Source organism: Nannospalax galili, unplaced genomic scaffold, assembly GCF_000622305.1.
Source record: "Nannospalax galili isolate Female #2095 unplaced genomic scaffold, S.galili_v1.0 scaffold471, whole genome shotgun sequence".
Taxonomy (NCBI): Eukaryota; Metazoa; Chordata; class Mammalia; order Rodentia; family Spalacidae; genus Nannospalax; species Nannospalax galili.
In genome coordinates, this window is record NW_008330333.1 from 1026454 (window position 1) to 1052751 (window position 26298).

General features: G+C 47.7%; 1 protein-coding gene across 7 annotated transcripts; it reads left to right on the forward strand.

The window, feature by feature from the left end:
• Positions 1–2295: 2295 nt before the first annotated feature.
• Positions 2296–21547, forward strand: Znf205 (zinc finger protein 205). 7 transcript variants are annotated; one of them, XM_008845848.3, is made up of 8 exons: positions 2296–2314; positions 9348–9482; positions 13995–14208; positions 14406–14497; positions 14954–15074; positions 17494–17604; positions 17781–18836; positions 21410–21547. In XM_008845848.3, exons 2-7 carry the CDS (start codon positions 9426–9428, stop codon positions 18818–18820), a joined length of 1635 nt encoding a protein of 544 aa, XP_008844070.1. In that variant the 5' UTR covers positions 2296–2314; positions 9348–9425; the 3' UTR covers positions 18821–18836; positions 21410–21547. The 7 variants fall into 7 exon arrangements, with proteins under 7 accessions (XP_008844070.1, XP_008844078.1, XP_008844095.1 ...); XM_008845856.3 differs by lacking the exon at positions 2296–2314 and adding an exon at positions 3697–3806; XM_017801375.2 differs by lacking the exon at positions 2296–2314 and adding an exon at positions 8534–8754.
• The last annotated feature ends 4751 nt before the right edge of the window (positions 21548–26298 follow it).

Sequence of the window (26298 nt, forward strand, 5' to 3'; positions counted from 1 at the left end):
GAGCTAAATCCCCAACCCCACATTAATACTTTTTATTCCACTCTTGTCACCTTTAGCCAAAGCCTTCAGAGCTGCAGTGTCTGAGTTAAAAGTATGACTGACTGTAGCTTGAAACTCAACCCAACACGGGGACACTCTAGGTACCAGATAGCAGGAGGTGACAGCAGCAAAGAGTATTTCCAGATGATAACAATATCCTGGTTTCCTTAAAATGCACTAACTTCACCCCAAAGAGAAACTTTAAAGCCTAAGTGATTTTCAAACTTAGTTCCAACCTGTGTTCCCTTGTGCCTGTCCTTAAGTATGAGGTAGACACAAGTGTTCTGGGTGCTGGAGTGTGAGTATTTGGGGGTTTCTGGTCCTGAATTTCATGACAATATGCTCTGTTGTCAACAATCAGAGAGGAGTTTGATGTTGCTGCCTGGGAAACTCCAACTGTCCTCTTGGGGCTTGACTAGGACACCTTGGTGAACTGAAGTTCACCAGCAGGAAGTCTGGTACAAACTGCTTCAAACAGCCCTGGCTGGGGCTGCCATACTTCAGAATGTGATGCAGTTGCACACATTCTTTCTTTCTTACAGCTGGCCTGGAACTCACTATGTAGACCAGGCTGGTCTTGAACTCATAGAGATCTGCCTGCCTCTGCCTCCCAAGTGCTGGGATTAAAGGCATGCACCACCATGCCCAGCTTATTTATTTTTATGTGTATGTGTGTACCTGCATAAGTTTATGTGCGTCACCTGCGTTCAACCATCAGATCCCCTGGAACTGGAGTTACATATGGTCCTGAATCACTGAATTCTCTTCCTTCACCACTTTGGTCCTGGGGATTGAACTCAGGTTGTCAGGTTTGATTTCGAGTGCTTTATCCACTGAGCCATCTCACTGGCCCCTATTTTTACTTTTACTTACATTTTATTTGTGTGTGCATGTGTGCCACATATGTGTAGTTGTCTGAGGAGGCCAGAAGATTGTGTCAGATTCCCTGGAGCTGGAGTTACACAGGTGGTTGTGAGATGCCCACTAGGTGGTAGGAACCAAACTCATGTCCTCTGAAAGAGCAGCAAGTGCTTTTAAACTACTGAGCCATCTCTCCAGCTCCATTTTTATGTTTTTTAAACTTGATCTCTTAGAGATGACACACACACACACTCAAAGTGGGCAGGCCAGCTGTACATGGTTTATTTATTTGCGATGGGCTCTTGTTTTGTAGCTGAGGCTGGCTTCGAACTTGAGATCATCTTATCAGCCCCAGCCTTTCTAGAATTACATGTCACCACACTTGACCTTCCATGTTTTTATTATTATTATTATTATTTTAAAATAGTGTGTGTACATGTGGTGGCTAGAGGTCAGCATTAGTATCTTCCTCAATCACTCTCCACCTTACTTTTTCAGAGAGTATCTCTCACTGAGAGTGAAACCACACTAACTGGCTGGGGACAAGCTCAGGGATCCATCCACCTGTACCTGCTTCCCAGTGCTAGGTTACAGATGCACAATGCCTAGGCTTTTTCGTGGGATTTTTGGGATCAAACTCAGGTCCTCGTGCTTGCCAGGCAAACAAACACTTTACTGAGTGATCTCCCCAACACCCCCACCCCCCAACTCATTTTTTGCGGTTCTGGGTTAGAACCCAGGGCAAGTGCATCATCATTGAACAACACTCCCAAGCCCTACTTCCCTTTGTATAACAAACAGCACCTAAGTGCACGTATGCATGGGACAGACATAGGTTTTGCTCAAAACCCGTACTTTTTGGATGTGGATAAGGCGCTCCTTTAATGAAGACTAAAGTCCCAGGCACCCAGGGGCCGCCCTATGGAGGTGGGCTCTAACGCCGACACGCTGCCTCAGTTCAGTCAAGTGAGAGCAGACTGTAGGATTGCAGAGCCCGGGTTCTGCCATCCTCACCACGCGGGGTTTGTCAGGTAGTTCAAAACAAGAGAGCTGGGAAAACCGGAAATTGCAGTGGGCAGCGGACTAGAAACGCGGGGATACCAGAGCCAGTAGTTGGGTGATTCCGTTGGGCTGCACTGCTCCTGGAGGGCGCACGCCTGCGCGCGCAGGAAGGACGAAGGGGCGGGGCCTCAGGGATAGTCCAGTGGAGCGTGGGCGGGCGGAGCGGTGTAGTTGCCTGGGCAACTAATTCTGGTGTCTGTGTTCTGCACACTGCGGAGCACGCAAGGTATCCCGGTGCGCCTCGGATCCCCGACTCCACCGTTCGGAACCAGTGCTCCTGCGCCACGAGGCTTACGGGAGCGCACGTAGGTTCGTCGCAGGATCGTCTCCGTGCCCCTGGAGCTGAATGGAGGTCTTTTTTAAGTTTTTGGTGATTTTTTTTCCTTTTAAAATCTAATCCCAGGGGCTGGAGACATGGTTTAGCAGTTAAGAACGCTGGCTATTCTTGCAGAAGACTCGGGTTCGATTCCCAGTACCCACAGGGCAGCTAACAACTGTCCGTAACTCCAGTCCCAGGGGATCCGACAGCCTCTTCTGACCTCCGCGGGCGTTGCATGACACGGGTGCACTTACCTACACGTAGGCAATACACGCATGCACATAAAATTAAAAAAAAAAAGCTAATCCCTTAGCTTCTCAGTTGCTGAACACATCTACAGGCTTCTTGTTTCAATGTTTTTATTATATAATCTTGTTTTTCTGTTTTTATTATATAACAATTATTTTAATATTTATATTAATTCTTGGAGAGTTTCATACAATATACTTTTTAAATTAAAAAATATTTTATTATTTTTATTTTTTATGTGTATGAGTGTATTGCCTGCATATAGGTAAGTGCACCTGTGTCATGCAATGTGCAATGTAACTTTGAAGACAGAAGAAGCCACAGGATTCCCTGGAAGGAGTTACAGTTGTAACTGCTATGTGGGTGCTGGGATTCGAACCCGGGTCTTCTGGAAGAATAACCAGTGTTCTTGACTGCTGAGCCATCTCTCCAGCCCTGCTTTTTAAAATTTTATGTGTGAGTGTTATGCATGCATGCATGCATGCATGTACATGCACCCATGTCCTGCAATGCCTGCTGAGGACAGAAGATGGCGTGGGATTCCATGGAACTGAAGTTACAGATGGTTATTAGCCTCCATGTGGGTGCTGATATTGAAAACCCAGTCTTCTGCAAGAACAGCCAGTACCCTTAACCGCTAAGCCATCTCCTAGCCCCCATACAATATACTTTGATCAAACTGACCTGTCTCATGCCAGATCCACCCTCTGCCCCTCCATTCACCCCCTTTTTAAAAATAGCCCATTGAGTCCAATTTGGGGGGGGGGCGCAAGGTCTCATGTCACCCAGGCTGGCCTGGAGCTCACTGTGTAGGCTAGGATGACCTTGAATTTCTGATCCTCCTACCTCCATTATCTGAGTGCTGGGATTACAAACATTCACCATCACACCCAGTTTACATGGTGCTGCTGATGGAACCTGGATGCTTCAAGCATGCTAGGAAAGCACTCTACTACCTGAGTTACATTCCTTCCCAAGACCATTTCTTGGCTCTTTTCCTCCCAAGACCATTTCTCTGTATTACCCTGGTCTCCAACCTAAGTTTGCTGCCTTAATTATAAGGTTATTTTGTTCTTGCTTATATTTCTCTCTAGTTTTCATTATTCCTCTGATCATTGAGAGTAGCTCATGATTTATTTACTAAACATTGTGTGTTCTTATTCAAGCTCAAAGCAGCCTGTAGGTACTGGGGTTGGTTTTTGTTGGATGGTTCCCAAGCTTGAAGCTCTGCTAAGCACTTCATCCATGAGAGTTAATCCCTGTGACAAGCTCTGAGGTGAGTACAGCCCTAAACATGTGGGTTGTGAGACAGCAGGCATGTTCTGCTGGACTTCTATGGCATTCTTAAATTTAAATTTTTGTCATAAATTAAAGGTCAGATTTCTCATGGAAATAGATTGTTTTGGCTTATCTTGAAAAATAAATTTAGGCAATACAGAACCATCCCCACATTCCCCAACCCCTGTAAATAAATTATGGTTCTTGGAAATCCTTGAAGTCCCTTTGCCCTTCCTGAACTCACTGTGTAGACTAGGCTGGACTCATACTCAGAGATTCGCCTGCTTCTGTCTCCTGAGTGCTGGGATTAAAGGCATGATGCATCACCATGCCTGGCTGCCTTCCCATCTTACTCCTAAGCCACTAGTCAAATGATTATTTGTGGTACTACCTGGATGCTAGAGGCATCATTGGGATTTATTGTTTTTTATTTGTTTATTGAGACAAGGTCTTGCTATGTGGCTTAGGCTGGCTTTCAACTCATGATAGTCCTGCCTCAGTTTCCAAAGGGATTAGAGGTAAATGCCACCATCTGACTCTGTCTGGGTTGTTTTGTTCTTTGTTTTTGTTTTTGAGACAGGGTCTCATGTAGCCTAGGCTTGTCTCAAACTTGCTATGTAGCCAAGAATGGACTTAAACTTCAGTGCTCCTGCCTCTGCTTCCCAAGTGCTGGGGTTACAGGTGTTCAAAATCACACGTCTTATGTGTCTGCTTATTCCCTCATGTTTTCCAGGAGCCTTTCTGAGCTCTTTCAGAGGTGACCCACACAGCAACTGTGGTAACCTCTCCCTGATGTGCTCTGCTCCTAAACACAGCCATAGAAGGAATTCTCATTCTCTAAAAGGGGGTAGTTAATATTTTGTATATAGTAAGTGCTCAATAAATACTCTCCAATTAAATAAATGCTCAGACTTTATCTGGTCTAGTCCAGGTGACCTTAGCATGAGATCTAGATCTCTGGACACCCCCTCCCTCAATACACCTGCAGTGGCCCCTTTTGTCAGTGTAGAACTTTTCTCAGGAGTTAGAACACATCACTATTTTGGACTTGGTGCACTCTAGGGACTTCGTGGACTAACTTGGTCTTTTTTACTTCTTTACCCTTGCCCTGTACACTCAGCTCTGCTCCTAGTGGGCTGAGTACACTTTGTCATCTTTTCCAAGACCCCCTTTTGAAATTGTGTCATCTTACAGATGTCTCTGACTTGAAAGTGGTATTAAACTACATCCCTCTTCACCTTGAAGATTCCAGACACCTGGGAACACTAACCAGAGACAAATGCCAGGGCAAATTTCATTTTTCAGATTGACAGAAGAATCAAGAGTCAAGCCAGATCCCAGAATTTGTCAAGCATATTTAAGTCCTAGATCAGAATTTCACCTGGAAAGCAAGCATGAGTGCAGGGAATATGGGTCCAGTGTTGCCCCATGTACTGAAAAAAAATTTTTTTTTTGGTCTTTTTTGAGACAGGGTCTCCCTGTAACCCCAGCTGACCTGGAACTCACTATATAGACCAGGCTGGCCTTGGACTCTCAGAGATCCACTGGCCACTGCCTCCTAATTGCTCGGATCAAAGGCGTGTGCCACCACGCCCAGCCCTTTGTTCTGATTTAAAACAACTGGGGGCTGGAAAGATGGGGTTAAAACAGGGGTTTTAAACACTAGCTGTTCTTGCAGAGGACCTAAGTTTGGATCCCAGCATCCACACTAGGGGATCTAATGCCCTTTTCTGTCCTCTGTGGGCATTGCCTGGAATGGGGACACATTCATGCAGGCAAAACACTCATACACATAACAAAAATCAAAAAAAATAAAAAAAATATTTTATTTATTTTTTTTATGTTATGTGTATGAGTGTATTGCCTGCATTTAGGTAAGTGCACCCATTGTGCAATGCCCTCGGATCCCCTGGAACTGGAGTTACAGACAGTTGTTAGCTTCCATGTGTGTGTTGGGATTCGAACCTGGGTCTTCTGCAAGAACAATCAGTGTTCTTAACCACTGAGCCATCTTTCAAAAAAATTTTAAAAATATTTTATTATTATTATTATTTTGGTATTTTTGAGACAGGGTCTCCCTGTAGCCCCAGCTCTACTGGAACTCACTATGTAGACCAGGCAGGCCTTGAACTCACAGAGATCCATCTGCCACTGCCTCTCAAGTGCTGGAATTAAAGGTGTGCGCCACCACGCCTGGCCCTTAATATTTTATTACTTTTATTTTATGTGGATATGTGTATTGCCTGCATGTAGATAAGTATACCCACGTCATGCAATACCTGCAGAGGACAGAAGAGACTGTTGGATCTCCTGGAACTGGAGTTATGGACAATTGTTAGCTGCCACGTGGGTGCTGGTATTTGAACCCGGGCTTCTGCAAGAACAGTGTTCTTATCCACTGCCATCTCTCCAGCCCCCTACCAAAAAATTTTTAAACAAATAAAATTTTTGTGTGTGTGTGTGCAGGTAGGTGTCAGAGGACAACTTTGCAGAGTCAGTTCTCTCCTTCCACCTTTATCACCTTTATGTCATTTCCACGAATCAAACTCAGGTCACTAGACTTCCACAGCAAGTACCTTTACCAAGCCATCTTGCCTGCCCAAGTATTCTGATTTTTTTTTGGGGGGGGGTCTTTTTGAAACAGGGTCTCCCTGTAGCCCCAGCTGGCCTGGGACTCACTGTGTAGACCAGGCTGGCCTTGAACTCACAGAGATCTGCCTGCCTCTGCCTCCCGAGTACTGGGATTAAAGGCGTGTCCCACCATGAAATGCTAATGTTCTGATTTTTTAAAAAAGTCACCAGGCATGGTGGCTCAGGCCTTTAATCCGAGCACTCAGGAGGCAGAGGTAGGCAGAGTTCTGTGAGTACGAGGCCAGCCTAGTCTTCACAGAGAAACTAGGCAAAAATTTAAAAAAAAAGAAACATTGCTGGGTGTGGTGATGCATGTCTTTAATCCCAGCACTTGGGAGGCAGAGGCAGGCAGGCAGGCAGGCAGATCTTTGTGAATTTGAGGCCAGCCTGTTCTACATAGTGAGTTCCAGGCTAGCAGGGCCTACAGGGAGACCCTGTCTCAAAAAGACAAAAAAAAAAAAAATCAACTTTAGAGCCAAGAATGTGGCTCATCAGTACAGTGTTTGCTTTGCACAAGTGAGACCCCAAGTTCCATCCTGAGCACCACACAAACACAAATCACTTTTTTTTCCTTGTCTTTTTGAGACAGGGTCTCCCTGCAAACACAAATCACTTTCATAAGGAATTCTGATGTTTAATGCTGGAATTAACTTTTTATTTATTTGATTTAATTATTTTTTAAAGAACTGGAGATTAAACCTAGGGCCTTGCACATGCCAGACAAATGCTACATATATGTAAATACACCAAGTATGTACGTAGTGCCCTTGAAGGCCAGAAGAAGGTGTTATATCCCCTGAACTGGAGTTATGAGTGTTAGCCACTATATGGGTGCTGGGAACTGAACCCAGTAGGTGCTTTTAACCAACAAGCCATCTGTCCAGCCCTATCCTAGCCCTTTTCAAACTTTTTATTTTGAGACAGCTCTCACTAAGTTGCTCAGGCAGACCTTGAACTTTTGATCTTCCTGCCTCAGCCTCCAGAGTACTTGGGACTGCAGGCCTCTGTCATCAAGTCTAGCAAATTTAAAACAAAATTAAGCCCTGTGACCCCACATGGCATACCTGTAAACTCATGCAGTGACTAGTAGTGGTATTTTTCGTGGTTCATTTTTGGGGGTCTTGCCATGTAGCCCTAGCTCATGTGTAACTTACTGTGTAGCCCACCCAGGCTGACTTCAAACTCTTGGCAATCCTCCTGCCTCAGTTTGCTGAGTACTAGAATTATAGGGACAAGACACCATGTCCAGCTACTTGTGGACTAGTGGTTTATGTTTTGGGGTGAAGGATCAGTCTCAGAAGACTTGGGTGAGCCAAACCCAAGCCAGCAGGCACAGGATGAACTCCTATAGGAGATTTCCTGGACACTAACTCCAGGACTGGGACCCCACCACTTTCCCAACACCCCCATGCCCTGCCCAAGAGAAATGGTTTCCCACAGGAATAGGAAGCACAATCATTATCCTCCCCATTCTGTGCCTTAGTTCTCAGGGTCTAAAGAGCTACAGAGTCTGGCAAGTGGCATCAGGATTTGGGACAACGTGGACAGCTGGGTTAGTTGCTTTAAAAAAAAAAAGTATTTTATTACTTCTTTGAGAATTTCATACAATGTATTTTGATCATATTCACTTCTCACTCCTCCCCGTAACTCCTCCCAGATCCACTCTGGGTCAGCCTCTTTACCCCTGTGTTACCGAGCCCAAGTGGGCCTTGAAAATCCAATTTGTCCCCCATCTTCCAAACACATAGGGCATTAACGTGGGCTATAGGAGGTTCCTTATTTCCTCAGTGCACCCAGGGAGAATTTTGTTTCTCTTGGGGGACCCAGAGGACCTCCTAACCTTGGAATCTTAAATCTAGCGACCCCCCCGCCCCCCGGAGGAGAGCTTGTGACTTTCCGAAGCGGGTGTACTGGAAAGAATGGCCCTGCCCCCTCCACCCAGCAAGGTGCCACTCCTCCTTTAAGGATGACTGTAATGCTGTCTTTGAATCCTCAAATACCCAAATCTGTCCGAAGATGCATCTTCCTGTTTTTCTGTTTCGGTGCTTACAGATTCTGTTAGAGTTACCATCATGAGCCAGAACTGCGGGTCTGCCCCTCCCTGCAAGCCAAGAACAAGCGCAGTCCAGGCTGGGGACCCCAGACCCGGAACCCTTGAAGCTGGGAACTCTATAGGACTGGAACTGAAGTGGGGAACGGGATCTGGGAGGGACTTCCTGTTGTCCCTAATCCCGGCCTCCACCCAGCTCCCCCACCCACTCAGTGCTGTCTGCAGAGGCTTCCTTCCCCGGGAGGGGGGCTCCTTATCGCCCCAGGTACCCTCTCCGCCTCCACCTGGGTGAGAAAGGGATGATTAAGAAAGTACCTGGAGAGTGGCTTGGGGCCAGTTTGCAGAAGGGGACGGGGCAAAGGTAGAACGCTTCGGGCTGGCAGAATTGGGAAGAGGACATGGCCCACCCATCCTGACCGGGATCAGGATGGACACATGGAGATGGGCAGTTGCAGCTGTCAAAGAATGCTGATTGTCACAGCTGATTGGTGGATTCCAGGCGAAGCTCTGGGTCCATCTGGGACACAATGTGCATGTCCTGGGGCCAGTGGGTCCTGGATTCCCCTGATTGTGACAGGTGGCATCCCACCTGAAGAACTTTCTCGATGACAAAAAACCTTGATTCCATTTTAGCTCTCACTTACCTTGGGCTGGCTACACTGAAGTATGGGGCTCTTTCTTCAGTAACAAAGGGGACAATTCACAAAGCCATTATTTTAAAAGGAACCAAAAAGCATCATATAGTGTGGGATTCCATAGGGTATGGCAAACTTTATTTCCACTGTGGTTAGGCATGGAGAGTCTCAGGGCACTTTGGATGTGTCCCCAAGACCAGCTGATTTCTTTCCTCTCTTCCAGGCTCCTGGCCAAAACCTGGAGGGGGCTTTACTAGTAGGAGAGAAACCACTTGCTGTTTTCCTGGCCCTGAAATAGAAGATGTCTGCAGACAGTGGACACATCCTTGGTACTGTGAGTGAAGAGAGAGCCTGTGAGGTATGATGGGATTCCCGGTGAGGGAGGCATGCCTTGGAAATGGAGCAGAGAGGATTTTGGAAGCCAGTGTCTGGACAAGAGGAATAGAATCACTGGAGGAGTAGAGCTGGCAGATTGGTTACTGGGCAGGGGTGTTGGAGAGAAGGTGGTACCATGAGAAATATCCTCTATCTGGTCTTTATAGTATTACTGTTCTTGCTATGTCCAGTAAGTTCTATAGTCAGTGCATACACACACACACACACTAGCAGGAGGGGCTCAATGCCCAGAGAACACAGGGAAGGCGTCCACTCTCCACTCCCTTCCTCCTGGGACACATCTCCTCATGACTTACCTCTCTGGGTCTGAGTTCTAGATCTGCTGTACCTGCTGCTTTCTTGTGTGCATACATGTGTACATGTGCATGTAACTGCAAATTTGGGGGACCATAAGCTTGGACCTAGAGGACTCTGACTCAGCCTCAGGCCAAGTATGTGATCTTGGATCAGTCCCCTGGCCTGTGGGAACCAGGTGTGTCATATGTAAAATTCAAAGCACACAATCTCCCTTCCCACCTGTCTTGCCAGGTCACTAAGAGGCTTGAAGGAGATGAGTGTGAGAGTCCTCTGTAAGCACTTTGCCAGCCTGTAACTGATGGTTATTGTGATGCATGAAACAAAAACACCTGACCACTAAAGCCTACATCAGAGGAACCTGGATCCTCCCACCTAGATTTGCAGTGGTTATAAATATAAATATAAATATATATATAAATATAAATAGACACTAGTACTAGTGCCACTTTTTATGATGTAGCAGCTCAAGGAATTGTCAACAATGTTCAGTGTCCCTTCCACAGCAGCTTCATACATCAGCATTCTCTGCTGATGTCAGATTCTGTCAACTGCACACTGATGGAGTAACAGTAATAATTACTTGTGCCGCTCTTTGTTTATCTAGACCCTTCTGGTGAGGAAAACTGTCTCTCATTTAACCATGTGCCCCTCATAATAATTTTGGGCAGCTAAGTCTAGGCCACTGATCAGTCAGAAGTATGGTTGGATCTGGCACCCAGACACTCTTAAGTGTCCCAGACAAATGGGGGAGGTGGAAGGGGAATGGATGAAAACTTCCAGTAGGTCAGCTGGTCACCATGTTGTGGGTAGGACTCACAGGGGAGTGTGTGTGTGTGTGTGTGTGTGTGTGTGTGTTTGTATGTGTCGGGTGTGTATGGGGTGTGTGTGTGTATGTATGGTGTGTGTGTGTTTGTATGTGTGGGGTGTGTGTGTATGTGTGGTATGTGTATGTGTGTGTGTGTGTGTGTCCCACCTAGTGCAAAGCAAATGTATTGCCGAAGCTTTAGATCCCGGTGATTTTGGACCCTTGTTTTTAGCCCAGTCCTGAATGTGTTGACTTCCTGTGGCTGCCTAATAAGTTTCTACAAACCAGGAGGCTTAAGATCACTTTTATTTATTCTCTCACAGTCCTAGAAGACTTTGAGGAAGAATACTTTCTTCCCCATTTCATGGCTCTGGTTACTCCTTAGCTTGCATATGGCTTCACCTCAGTTTCTCTGTGCCCTTATTGTTTTGTTTTTAGATGGTGTTGGGGGGATCAGACCCAGGGCCCTGAGTCTATCACTCAGTTACACTTCAAGCCCTGTGCCTTTGTGGGGTGGTGTGTGTGTGTGTGTGTGTGTTACTGGAGACTGAACCCTGGACCTCATGAGTGCTACATAAACACTCTCTTACTAAGCTACATCCCAAGCCCCCCTTTGACTTTTTTTATTATTATTAAATGTTTTGAACAGCTGGGGCTGCAGGGAGACCCTGTCTGAGAAAGACAAAAAACTTTTTTTTTTTTGAAGCTTTAGGGCAATTTTATTAGAGTTTAAAAGAAAAAATCCTTAGGGCAAACAGGCTATAAATCTTAGTAGCTGCCCTGAGGAGTAAAATGGAGGCGAGAAGGAAAAAGCCATAAAGCTATGCAAGTTTAGAGTAGGCATGGAGGTCAGACTAGCAGCCGCATGGCGGGGAGCAGACATGGTGGGGAGCAGAGCTTTAGGGAAAAAGTAAAGAAACCCAAAATGTTGGAGCAGCCCAGAGCATTAGGGAAAGCGTGGTTAGAAATGAGATAGAGAAGCCAGGTGTGGAGGTGCATGCCTTTAATTCCAGCACTCAGGAGTCAGAGGCAGGAAGGTCTCTGTGACATGGAGGAGACTAGCCTGGTTTTCATAGCAAGTTCCAGGCCAGCTGGGGTACAGGGAGACCCTGTCCCCCAAAAAACACAAAAAACAAAACAAAACAAAACAAAAAAACAGAGAGGAAAGAGGAGTAAAGGAGAGGTTACACTTTTCTGAAGAATTCACCGAAAACTACATGTTTGTGGCCTGGTCCATAAGCACTGCCTTTATTTTATTTTTGAGACAAAGTCTTGCTAAGTAACTCAAGGTGTCCTTGAACTCTTTGGCAGCTGAGGTAGGCCTTGAACTTGCCATCTTCCTGTCTCATACTCCCAAATAGGTCCCATCAGGCCCAGCTGTGTCTTCTGTTCTTGGGACCTAAGTTATTGGATATAGGTCCCATCCTAAGCCCACAAAGATTTAATTTTAAGATTGTTTATTTTGTTAACTCTATAAAAGACCCTTTCTCAAATGAGGTCACATTTTTGTTTTGTTTTATTGTGGTGGTTTTTTTTTTTTTTGGTCTTTTTGAGACAGGGTCTCCCTGTAGCCCTAGCTGGCCTGGATTCACTATGGAGACCAGGCTGGCCTCGAACTCACAGAGATCCACCTGCCTCTGCCTCCCGAGTGCTGGGATTAAAGGCATGCGCCACCACACCTGGCTTTTATTGTGTTTTTAAACAGGGTCCCATGTAGTCCAGGCTAGCTTAGAACTCCTAATGTAGCCAAGGATGAACATGAATTCCTGATTCTCCTGCTTCCACCTCCCAAGTGTTAGGGTTCCAGATGTGTACCATTGTGTACCACCATACCTGACCTCAATAAAATCACATTCAGGGTGGGCGTGGATTTGGGGGAGATACTATTTAATCCATAACACTTGGGGGTTTTGAGGGGTTTTTTGGTTTTTTTTTTTTTTTTTTTTTTTTTTTTTTTTTTTGTAGCCCCAGCTCTCCTGGAACTCACTATGTAGACCAGGCTGGCCTCTTGGGCTGTTCATCGAAGGGCAAAGGTACAATATACTGATACCAGGTAGGCAGGGAGTCAGATAGGAGAGATCCAGGGACAACTACAGCTGTCTCTGGATGGTCAGAATGCCCCTCTGTGATTAAATATCCTTGAAGCTGTAGTTAGGTTGTTCCCACTATATAAGAAACAAAGACACCAGGACATCTTCCTGACACACTCAGTCATAAAGGGGCTACATCCTCAAAGACCTTGAATTCCACCACACCCGGCTTTTTAAAATATTTTAAAAATATTTCATTTTTATTTTGTGTGTAGCAATGTTTTGCCTGCATGTATATAAGTGCACCCATGTCGTGCAATGCATGCTGAGGTCAGAAGAGGGCATCAGATTCACCTGGAACTGGAGTTAAAGGTTCTTAGCCACCATGTGGGTACTGGGAATTGAACCTGGGTTCTCTGCAAGAGCAGTCAGTTTAAAATATTTTAAAAATATTTCATTTTTATTTTGTGTGTAGCAATGTTTTGCCTGCATGTATATAAGTGCACCCATGTCGTGCAATGCATGCTGAGGTCAGAAGAGGGCATCAGATTCACCTGGAACTGGAGTTAAAGGTTCTTAGCCACCATGTGGGTACTGGGAATTGAACCTGGGTTCTCTGCAAGAGCAGTCAGTGCCCCAGGGGTTAAGAGTACTGACTGCTCTTGCAGAGAACTTAGATTCAGTTACCAGCACCCACCTGGTGCCTAACAACTGTTCTTAACTCCAGTTCCAGGGGCTCCAATGCTCTCTTCTGGCTTCCATGGGCATTTCATGACACAGGTGCACTTACATACCTGCAGGCAAAACACTCTTAAACATAAGAATAAATAAATAAACAAGAATTTTTTTTGAAAGGTAGTTCAGGGGCTGGAGAGATGGCTCAACAGTTAAGAGCATTGGCTGCTCTTACAGAGGACCCAGGTTTGATTCCCAGCACCCATATGGCAGCTAACAACCATCCATAATTCCAATTCCAGGAGAATCTGATGCCCTTTTCTGACCTCCTTGAATATTGCACAACACTGGTACACTTACACACATGCAGGCAATACACTCATACACATAAATAAAAATAATAAATATTTTTAAAAGGTAGTTCACATTGCTGTGGGCAGTATGAGGTGAGAGGTGGTAACTGCCCTCAGGGCACTTTGCCCACTGGCACTGTGGTGGGGGTTTGATGTCATCCATCTCTTGCTGCCTATCCTTGCTGGGGTGAGCCCCAGATAGACAAAGAGGCCAAGCTTCAGGATGTGCTTTGTGCTTGAGTGTGCATTCCAGCTGCCAGGTAGGTAGCTCTGCTGATCTCTAGCCTGGTGGTGATAGGGGCTGTCGTTCCTAGGTTCCAGGTCATGGGCAACCCTGTGGAGATATGGTGTCTGGGCAGGAGGAGACAGTGCCCTTGGGGGCCTCTCCAGAATCAACACACATTAAGACAGAGCCAGGAGAGCCACACTCGGAGGAGGCATCGCAGGAGGACAAGGATCCAAGAACACAGGGCTGGATGCCCATAAGTCCTGGCTCAAAGGAGAAAGCCCTGTTCCTGCCTGGCAGAGGTAGGAGAAGGACGTGCTTTCCTGGGAAGGCATTCTGGGGAGAGTTGAGGGTTTTATAAAGGGAGGGACCCCAGATTTCCACCTACCACCTGGCAGCCCTCTTCTTAGTTTGAATCTGGAGTGAGGTGAGATGGCTAGGGGAACACAGGGCCCAGCGGGACAAGCTGACTGCCCTGGGGACCACTCTCCTCCTGCAGCTCTTCCCTCACCCCAGATTCCTGTGCTTTCCCGAGAGGGAAGGACCAGAGACCGGCAGATGGCTGCAGCACTTCTCACCGCTTGGTCCCAGGTAAGTGCCCCCTGAGGTCTCTTTGTTCTTTCTCCAGCCTGCCCCAGAGCAGAGGCAGGACTCTTTCCTGGCCCTCACATGGCACTCAGCCTTTTATGTAACTGCCAGTTGCACGTGTGACTCTAGGAGCCCACTGCCCTTTCTGCTTGGAAGCTACTGTCCATGACTCATGAAGTGCTGCTGGAATGACCACTCCAGTGCCCTTGTCCAGCCTTGGGGCTTATGGCAGGCCCCAAGCTGGTGGAAAAGCAGAAGGGAGTGGGAAGACTGGTCTGTGACTGTGGATCATCTTCTGAGAGATGAGTTTAGAGTGGAGGCTGTCTGGGGAGCCTAAGCTTTGGCTATGTACCCTAAAATGCTGCTTTATTCCTGACCGCATCCCATAGAAGGTCATCCTTGGTGGCTCTTACCATAGTCACAGCAAGACTTGAACAGTGTTGTTTCCTCTTATCTCAGATGCCAGTGACCTTTGAGGATGTGGCTCTGTACCTCTCCCGGGAGGAGTGGGGAAGGCTGGACCACACACAGCAAAATCTCTACAGGGACGTGCTACAGAAAAGAAATGGGCTGGCTTTGGGTAAGGGTTCATCTGCACTGGGGGCTTCCTGAGGCCTTGAGGGTGCTGGGGCTGTCCTGCCGTCACTTCCCTACTTACGCCCCACCCTTGCACTTCTCCCTTTTCCTCTCTTGTTCATTTGGGCAGCACTGCTCTGTAGAACCTTCCACACACATGAAAATTTCTGCATCTGTGCTAGGACAGTGTCCACAAGCCCAGTGCTTGTTGAGTTCTAGAAACAGGACGAGCAATTAATTTTGAATTTTGTTTAATCAGCTCAGATTGGAGTTTAAACAACTGGTGTGTTGAGTGTGGTGGTTCACAACTGTAATCCCAGCACTAGGGAGGCAGAGGCCAGAGGACTAATGCAAGTCCAAGGCCAGCCTTGTTTATATACTGAGTTCCAGGCCTGACAGGGCTACATGGGTGGGTGTGTGTGGGAGCAGTATGGTCATTGGCTGCACAATTGGACAACACTGATTTGGGATTCTGCTTTTCTTCCATTTGTTCACTGTACTAACTCAGCACAGTAGTTCTGTTTTTCCCTCCCAAAGTCCCAGTTTCAGAGATGTCTGCCCAGTTATGGGTGCTTCATGAGGAGTCACAGCTGCTTTAGGAAGCATGTAGGGAGAGCTTGCTCCTCCCAGGGACTCTGTTTCCTTTGCATTTAAGACTAACTTTTTTTTTTTTTGCCTTTTTGAGACAGGGTCTGCCTGTAGCCCCAGCTAGCCTGGAACTCACTATGTAGACCAGGCTGGCCTTGAACTCACAAAGATCCCCCTGCCTCTGCCTCCCAAGTGCTAGGATTAAAGGCATTCGCCACCATGCCCGGCCTAAGACTAACTTTTTAACGCCTCAGTTTCGGACCAATCTTGTCAGAATTTGATGATATCTTCAGGTCTTCATTGTCATTCATTCACCCATTCATTTCACACACAGCTATTGCACATTTAGTAGTTAAATGGAATCCCTGTGTGTGTCTGTGCAGGTGTGTATGTGTGGAAGCCAGAAGTCAACTTGAGTGTTGTTCCTTAGATGCTACCCATTTTGTTTTTTGAGACAGGGTTCTCATTGACCCAGAACTTAACAAATACTCTAGGCTGGTTGGCCACTGAGCTTCAGGGATCCACCTGTCTTTGGGATTACAAGCATTTGTTACTGTGCCCGGCTTTTCATGTGAGCACTAGAGATGGAACTTAGTCCTCATACATGCCTGGATAGCAAGCACTTTACTGACTGAGCTATCTACCAGCCCTGTGGCCTTGGCAGTTCTATTGGTAACTTTGTTGATGGTCCTAGGACCCCATCTGAGCACACCAGGCACCCTACTCAATCCTGTAATTATCTTCAGTTTGCTTACCAACCAATGTTAATATTTCCCAGAGCCTAGACCAGCAAGTCCAAGTAAGTCCTGAGCCACCAAAGGAAATTTAGTACTCACTTGCAGCCCATTGCAAGCCTAACACAGGCCCCAACCACCCCATTAGTCTAACAAATTCTTTCCTCCCATGAGTCATGAAAGTCATGGCTTCTGCTCTTCTACTGAGTTGGCCAAACTTCCCAGAGCCTCTCAACCCAGGGACTCTGCAGATGGGCCCTGTGGTTAGTGTTCGTGATCTCTTGTCCCAAGCTCTGGAACTTGGCCTGTCTGTACCCCACACGCATTCCCTAGATGCAAGTGCAGCAGTGGGACAGCCCATGGCTCTTACTGCTAGGCCCACTGCCTGGCATCTGGGAAGGGAGTCCTCTGGCTGACCTGGGCAGATTTGCTCAGGGAAACAGAAGGTATAGCCAGTTCAGCACTGGAAAGAGGCTAGCTAGATGCTACACTGAAGGGGACAAACTACTGCCCCTTTACTAATTTAATGTATATATTTGTGTGTGTGTGTGTGTGTGTGTGTGTGTGTGTGTGTGTGTGTGTGTATCTAGGGATGGAACTAGAGCCTCATACATACCAGGCAAGCACCCTACCACTGAGTCACACATCAGCCCTTCTAAAGGAAAAAAAAGACATATTTATCTATTTTTTTTGAGACAGGATCTCATGTAGCCCAGGCTGGCCTCAAACTCATTATGTGGCTGAGGATAACTTTAAGCTTCTGATCCTCTTTCTTCTACCTTCCAAGTGCTGGGATTACAGATGGGCCACTAAGCCTGGATTTTTTTCTTTTTCTTTTATTTAATCTTGCTTTACTCATTTTTATTTTGAGACAGAGTCTCAATGTGTAGTTTAGGCTGGGCTTGAGTTCAGTACTCTCCTGCCTCAGCCTTCCAAGTGCTGCCATCCATGCCTGGCCCTGAAGGAATTTGTGAGTGCATTTTGTTTTGCTTCGTGTTTCTAGAAGCTCTTTCCTCCTTTTGCCTCATCATGTGGGGAGATGATGTCTACTGCTGGACAGTCCCAGAAGTTCCCCAACGAGCACAGCCTCTTTCTGGACAGGGTTTCCCTTCAGCAGGCCTTTCTGGGTTCCTCAAGTTCAGGGGAAGGGCCAGGCGGCCAGCTTCACCAGGCAGACAGGAGCAGAGAAGGAGAGGAGAGGCCTTGATTCAGGTGAGGGCCTTGGCAGGTGCCTTGGTTTGGGGCGCCCCCTTGTGGATATGGGTGCTGGGCCTCCCTTTGCAGGTTTCTGTCTCCCAGGACCCAGTCCTTGGGTCCTTAGCTTTGCCTCCACACCCCGCGGGCTTTCTAGAAGCCTGTCTCCTGCTGACAACTCTCTCTTTCCTCAGGAGCTGTGGAGGTAGGGAAGGGAGTTCCAACCCTGACCATGTCAACCTTCGGGGATGTGAAGCCCACACAGACCAGGGCTGGGTGGGCCCCGGGGGACGACCTGCAGTGTGGGCAGCAAGCAGCTAGCAGCCTGGGTGCAAGGCTGGCCGGAGACCCTGGGGAAGCCAGACAGCCAAAGCCAGCCCCGCTCGGCATGTGTCCCTCGAAGGACAGCAACCCAGAGAAACCCAGCGAGGAGAAGGATGCCCCAGAGAGTGGCGAGGAGGGCCTGAGCCCCGACGGCGACGCAGCCAAGAAGACCTACAAGTGCGAACAGTGTGGCAAGAGCTTCAGCTGGCACTCACACCTGGTAACACACCGGCGCACGCACACCGGCGAGAAGCCGTACGCCTGCACAGACTGCGGCAAGCGCTTTGGCCGCAGTTCGCACCTCATCCAGCACCAGATCATTCACACCGGCGAGAAGCCTTACACCTGCCCGTCGTGCTGGAAGAGCTTCAGCCACCACTCCACGCTGATCCAGCACCAGCGGATCCATACTGGCGAGAAGCCTTACGTGTGCGACCGCTGCGCCAAGCGCTTCACCCGCCGCTCGGACCTGGTCACGCACCAGGGCACCCACACCGGCGCCAAGCCGCACAAGTGCCCGATCTGCAGCAAGTGCTTCACGCAGAGCTCCGCGCTGGTCACGCACCAGCGCACACACACCGGCGTCAAGCCGTACCCGTGCCCCGAGTGCGGCAAGTGCTTCAGCCAGCGCTCCAACCTCATCGCGCACAACCGCACGCACACCGGTGAGAAGCCCTACCACTGCCTCGACTGCGGCAAGAGCTTCAGCCACAGCTCGCACCTCACCGCCCACCAGCGCACCCACCGCGGCGTGCGGCCCTACTCCTGCACGCTCTGCGGCAAGAGTTTCAGCCGCCGCTCCAACCTGCACCGGCACGAGAAGATCCACACCACCGGGCCCAAGGCCCTGGCCATGCTCATGCTAGGGGCGGCGGGGGCGCTGGCTGCATCCCCACCTGCTCCCACCTAGGACGCAAGGGGGAGCGGTAAGCACACCTAGGGCTGGGACAGCCCTCACTGAAGCTAGGGCCCTGGGAAAGTGCAGGGCGAGACGTGCCACCGCAGGCACGGAGTGGGGCTTGATCATGTGGGAGGAGCCAGGGCGAGAAGGGCGGGTACTCTAGCTGTAAATTAAAACGCCTTGGAATTGAAGCTTTGGCCTTTGGCCCGGCTCTCTTCCCATCTCTGAGGCTGACCCCTGAGCGCTGGGTAGCTTTGGATTCTACCAGCTGTTCTAATTGAGGTATCCCTGAGTCACCACTCTTAGCTTGGAAACCCTTCCCTCGCCTTGACCGTCCGGGCCTCTTTGCCAGACGCTCATTCCAGAACATTGGGACTTTTTGTTTTTTGTTACAGTTGAGACAGGAGCCCAGACTGGCCTCGAACTCCTTATGTAGACTAGGCTGGCCTGGAACTCTGCCCATTTCTGCCTCCCAAGTGCTGAAATTAAAGGCCTGCACCACCACTCCCAGCCAGGACCTTTTTTAAAAGTTACCTTTTGGGGGGTATGTGTATGCGTGTGAGTACACATGTGCCATGACACGTATGTGATCAGAGGACAATTTTCAGGAGTTGGTTCTCTTTCCACTATGTGAGTCCAAGAATCAAACTAAGGCTGACAAAGCTTGGCAGCAGGCATCTTTACCTGCTGAGCCGTCTCACCAGCCCAGTTTTTGTGTTTTAAGACCTGGTCTCATGTAGCTCGCCTTGATCTAGCTATATAAATGATCCCTCTTGCCTCCATCTTCTGGGTACTAAGATTACAGATATAAACCAACCAGCCTGACTTGGGACCATACTCTATAAACAAGGGCTTCCAAGTACAGGCTTCCCAGCCTGAAGGAAACTGGGGAAGAGGGTGAGTCCTGGTCTCTATGGCACCATGTCCCAAGGGTGCTTGCTGCCCACTGGCCTCTCCTTTGGCTCCTACTTTGGGAGCTGGGAGTAGGACAGCCTGGAAACTCCTGCTCAGTGATTCCTGACCACCCATTGCCTGCCTCCAAGACACCTGGCTGCATTTGGTGCTTAGCGTTTTTCCATCTGCTTACGCTGGGGCCTTCGGGTGAAACAGTGAGAATTCCTCACTTACCAGGAACCAGTTTCCCTTCTGGTTCATTCTGCAGCTACTGTCAACTTGCTGCTGCTTCTCACCTCCTTGGTATATGTTCTTTCTAATTTGCCACGCCTGTCCCTGCCTGGCTGTTTTCATCCTTGTTTTTAGCTGTCCACTCCCATTCTACTCCCACTCTCTCCTTATTTAAACCCCAGGGTCCAGCCTATGACCCCATACCACAGCTCAGCTACAAAGAGAACATTCAGCTCTTGATTCCAGCTGACCACGAAGACCCTACCTGTTCTGTGAATCATCGGGTCACTATGCTATTTGCAGTGCTGGTTGGATCCTGGCTTCTAAAGGCTTTGAATAGGACAGTATGGGCTGGTTGGATCCTGGCTTTCAGCGGTTTGAATAGGACAGTATGGTAGAAATAGCTGCCTGTGTGGAGCAGCTGGGCTTCCAGGCAGCGCAGAGCTTATGTATACATTGTATACATGGCCTCTATGCTCTAAGACTGATTTGGTTTATTACCTTAGTAATAAACAGATGAAGAAACAGGCCAAGAAAGAAGTGCAATCACTCCCAAATTCACAGAACCAGAGAGCTGGAAATTGGTATTAGATCCAGGTCTGGTAGGGTTTTATGCCTTTTGGGGTTTTTTGTTTGTTTTTTTTTAACTTTTATTTTAAATTTTATTTACTATTTTTATTTTATGTGTATGTGTGTATTGCCTGCATGTAGGTAAGTGCACCCGTGTTGTGCAATGCCTGCAGAGGTCAGAAGAGGCTGTTGGAGCTCCTGGGACCAGAGTTACAGACAGTTGTTAGCTGCCATGTGGGTGCTGGGATTTGAACCCAGGTCTTCTGCAAGAACAACCAGTAACCACTGAGCCCTCTCTCCAGCCCCTTATTTTGTATTTATGAGGCAGGGTCTCCCTGTAGTCCCAGCTGGCCTGGAACTCACTATTTAGACCAGGCTGGCCTTGAACTCACAGAGATCCCCCTGCATATGCCTCCTGAGTGCTGAGATTAAAGGCCTGTGCCAACATGCCTGGGTTGTGTGGTTTTTTTTTTTGTTTGTTTTGTTTTTGTCTCTTTAAGACGGTCTCCCTGTAGCTGCAGCTGATCTGGATTCACTATGGAGACCAGGCTGGCCCTGAACTCACAGAGATCCTCCTGCCTCTGCCTCCCAAGTGCTGGTGATTAAAGGCGTGCGCCACCACGCGTTGGTTTTGTTTTTTTTAAAGACAGGGTCTTGCTGTGTGTCCCTGACTAACTTGGACTAGCTATGTAGAGTAGACCAGGCTGGCCTTGAATCTTCAGTGATCTCCTGCCTTAGCCTCCTGAGGGTTGGGATTATAGATGTGTACCATAATGCCTGGCCAGTCTGGCATTTTAACCTGTATGGCTTCTATTTCTAGGCATCTCCATTTAGTAACAAGTATGTTACATTCAGAGGCAGAACTATTTCAAAAGAGTAAAGTGTAATAATTTTGACTTTCAGGGAAGTTGGATTCAGCTGGAGGCCCTGCAGCATGGATTCAGCTGGATGTGGGTGAGCTGCTGACTGGGACTGCACAGACAGATCTTGGTGAGATCTGGATAGGGTTACTGGCAGGACTGGTTGAATTGTATTAAGGGCTGGGAAAATAGCTCAGCAGTTAAGAGTGCTTGGCTGCTCTTTCCAGGGACCCAAGTTTGGTTTCTAATACCCACTGGACAGATCACAACACCCTGTTAACTCCATCTCTGAGGATCTGACGCCCTCTTCTGGCCTGGGAAGGTACCTGCACACACAATTAAAAATAAAAACAAATTTTTTTTTTTTTTTTGGTCTTTTTGAGACAGGGTCTCCCTGTAGTCCCAGCGGTCCTGGAACTGTGTAGACCAGGCTGGCCTTGAACTCACAGAGATCCGCCTGCCTCTGCCTCCTAAGTGCTGGGATTAAAGGCGTGTGCCACCACACCACACACCTTTTTGTGTTTTAGAGTTTGGCATATTCATAGTAAAAATGGCTGTAGAAATACATACTTATATAACACAACTGTAGACTTTTCCTTCTCTTCTTTATTGAAATGTTAAAAAAATTCAGCTTGAGGTTCATTCTTTAAAATATTTTATTTATTATTTTTATGTGTATGCGTGTATTGCCGGCATGTAAGTAAGTGCACACGTGTTGTGCAATGCCCACGGAACACAGAAGAGGCTGTTAGATCCCCTGGAACTGGAGTTATAGATAGTTGTTAGCTGCCATGTGGGTGCTGGGATTTGAACCCGGGTCTTCTGCAAGAACAACCAGTGTTCTTAACCACTGAACCATCTCTCTAGCCCCAAGGTTCATTTTTAAAACCACCACCACTCCCAGGCGTGGTGTCCCACACCTTAAATCCCAGGACTTGGGAGGCACAGGTGGATTCTGTGAGTTCCAGGCCGGCTGGGGCTACAGAAAGACCCTGTCCCCAAAAGCCAAACAAACAAAAAACCACCGCTGCTGACAAGAACACCAAATAGGCCTTGGCCGGACCTTGGTCCTCCATCTGTGGTTTGTGGATCAATGTTGTATTTGCTGAGCAGTGACTTCTTGTGGACATTTCTGCTGCCTTCTGCAGGCTCCCCCTACCCCCTTCCTTTTTTCAGCTACTGTGGATAGTGTGGCCCTCAGGGGAGTGGGGGTGGAGTGTGGGCATGGTAGTGACCGCTATGCTCACTGCCATTAGGACAAGTTCTATTCCTGTATCCATTCAGTGAAACACTATGTAGCCAAAAAGACAGAAAGATCTTTGAAGTGATAATGAAATTTCCTAAGCCAACTGCAAAGGGTCAACGATATGGCTTACCAAGTAAAAGCATTTGCTGCTCAAGCCTGATGATCTGAGTGTGATCCCCAGAACCCACAGTGAACATGAAGAACTAAGTTTGGATCTCTAGCACCCACACAATTGGCTGGGTATATCTAGGCATGATGGCACAAGCCTTTAATCCCAGCTTTCAGAGGCAGAGGCAGGCAGATCTCTGTGAGTTCAAGGCCAGCCTGGTCCACATGGAGAGTTCCAGATGACCAGGACTACATAGTGACACCCTGACTCAAAACAAACAAAAAAGCAAAAACAACAACAAAAAAGCTAGACATTCTTGTAATCCCAGCTGGGGAGGTGAAGGCTGGAGGACCATGGGAGCTTGCTGGCCAGCTCCAGGTTCAGTGAGAGACCTGTCCTAATAAGATGGAGCCAGGCATGGTGGCGCGCACCTTTAATCTGAGCACTGGGGAGGCAGAGGCAGGCGAATCTCCGTGAGCTCAAGGCCGGCCTGGTCTTCATGGTGAATCCAGGCCAACTGTGACTACAGAGATCCTATCTCAAAAAGACCAAAAAAAAAAAAAAATATATGGAGAGTGATAGGGGAAGACATCCAATGTCAATCTTTGGCCTCCATGCACCCATACATTATATATGAACATATATGCACACATACATCCCCCCACATCCATATGCAGCGTCATAAGACTATACCTCTTATTGTACCTTAGGCTTACACAAGAGTGGGAACACTGTTGTACCCAGTTCGCGAGACCCCAAAGACCACCAAAGAGCCAACCAATGCAAACAGACAAGGGTTTTTTTTGTTGTTACAAGCTTAAGCTTGGGCCCACTCTGTCACCGACCCAGTGGATCTCAGATGTGAGACCCCTTGCTTTGGGAGACAGAGGTTTTTATAGGATTATTTCAGCAAGTTCAGCAAGTAGGGGAGTAGGGGGGCCTCCAGTCTGGCAAGCATCTGATTGGTTGCAGCCCAGTGTCAAACCATAAACTGCTGGCTTCAGGAAATCTGAAAAGACATCTGGACTTTTAGTACTTTCCTGTCCCAGGTTAATTGACCATTGGCAGGGGAGTTGTTCTCTATCTGTTCGTTCCAAGTATACTTTTGTGTGTGTATGTGTTTTTTTTTCTGGAACAGGGCTCAGGGCTGGGTCAGTCCCATGGAGGTTTTATCCAAGATGGAGTCACTTAGGTCTCTCATTCCTCCCTCTGACTAGTACCTTGGGGGCCCAATCATGGGTGCTCCCTCATCTCATGTTCTTCATCACCCAGACTCTGGAGGGACTGATAGTGGGTTCGCATTACCATTAGCTGTATAGCTCCTAGCTGCTCTTTTATACTCTCTCTTATAAAAGCTACCAAATTTTTTAGAATGCAAGAACATAATCAGAATGAGGAGGGGGTCTGAGTAAGGTTGAAATCAAAGTGGTTAACCAAGGGGAGCTATTGAACCAGGATTCAAACCATCCTTGTTTAGCCCTATATTCGTTCTCTCTTCAAACCAGACTTTCTCTAACCTTGGCCAGGGATTCTTTGATGACCCCAGAGTGATCCACATAAAAACAGCATTCTTCTTTGAGGGCAGCACAGAGGCCTCCCCACTGTAAGAACAACAGGCCTAGGCCTCTTCTATTCTGCAGAACCATTTCATCCATGGAGGTTTGGGATTCCTATAGATGGGAAATGGACTTTTCTAAGTTCTGGATGTCCATGTCTATTGCAGCTCTAAGGCTATGGTAGTTTTGGCTTTGTAAGGTCAAGGCTGAAATTCCTGTACCTGCTCCTGACAGGAGTAGAACCTCAGGCTCTCTCTCTGCAAGACCAGCTAATCACTGGACAACCTCAGTGAATGTTGCCACACTACAACCAGGCTTTAGCTACCTTAGCATGAGGGGGAGTGCTGTAGGGAGATCCTCCTGCTTCCAGCGTTGCCATAGCTTGGACGAGCATTTGCCGTTGGGCCACTGTCTGCCACTGCATGCGCATCATGCACCACAGTATACCTCCACACGCCACAACCAAAAGGAACCCCCAAAAAACCATGCCACCCCCAATTCTCGAGGAAGCTAAAGGTGCCCTGCATAGCCTCCAGCCACTGCTGCACAGTGGCAATCTCTACTCGGGTGTTATTTGTTGCCACGATTGATGCTCGCAACTCTGCCATCTTCTTGTCGAACTCATGGCTCCAATTTCCTTGCAGCATTGTTCCAATTTCTCGGGATAAATTACCTGCTCGGGAAAAATTCTGAAACTTTACAGATGTTTTACATATTCCAGTCATGCAATATATACAGGGAAGGAAGGCCATCTGTCCTAATATATCCACTTGTTCTTGAAGAAGGTCAACCCGTTGGTTGAGCATCAAGATACCTGCTTTAAGCTGGGCATTAATACTTTCTTGTTGAGCCAAGGCTCCAGCAGTTGAAGCTGATAATTGATTAAGAGTAGATGCAGTTTGGGAAACACTGTTGCATCAAGACTCAGAGGGACAGGGAGTGGGAAGGCCATCACTACCCCCCACAACTCCCTTTCCTGCTCCTACACTATGGGCACCCTCAAGCTCACCATGTTGAGCAGGCTGAGAATCATCATTACAATCTACCGTTGTTCCATCGTGCTTGCCTTTCTTCCCCAACGGCCGGGTCAAGCGTTCTGGCACCCAAATGGGACTCTCTTGATCCTGAGGAAACACACACACTGCTCCTCGTGTCCAGGTCAAGACAGGGTTGGACCAAGCCCCTGTAAGGACATCTTTCCACATTACAGACACACTATGTACTACCTGTGGATTACTATGGCAATCAGCTGCACAATGACCTACATCCAGATTTAAAAAATTATGGACAAAAGGAACAATATTCAGTTTGTCCTTTGGAGATTTAAACTGGTTCCCTATTCCCCCTTTTTGTTTAATTAAAGCCTGTTTAATGCTGGCATTGGCTCATTCCACAATTCCTTGCCCTTGGGGATTATAGGGTAATCCATGGGTAAGTTTAATACCCATGGCATGGCAGAAATGTTGGAACCAGCTTGATGTATAGGCTGGTTCATTATCTGTTTTAAACTGTTGGGGTATACCCCAGGCTGCAAAGGCTTGTAAACAGTGTGCCATAACATGCTGAGCCTTCTCTCCCACATGAGCAGAGGCAAAAATAATTCCCGAGCAGGTATCCACTGACACATGCACATATTTAAGTGTGCCAAACTCAGGAACATGAGTAACATCCATCTGCCAGAGTGCCATCGGGCGGAGGCCCCTGGGATTCACCCCTATACCCCGTTGGGGCAATAGGGAAACACAATGAGCGCATTTCAAAACTATATCCCGGGCCTGCTCTCTAGTTATTCTAAACTTTAATCTTAGGGTACTAGCATTAACATGAAATTTTTAATGAAAATCTCTGGCTAATTGAATCGGGGAAGCAATTAAAAAGGCAATCACGGATTTTGTATAACAATCTGCTATAGCATTTCCTTCTTCCATCGGTCCAGGAAGACCGGTATGTGCATGAATATGAATGATGCTAAAAGGATTTTTGCGCTCCCATGTACAGCATTGCAAGGATCGCAACAGGGA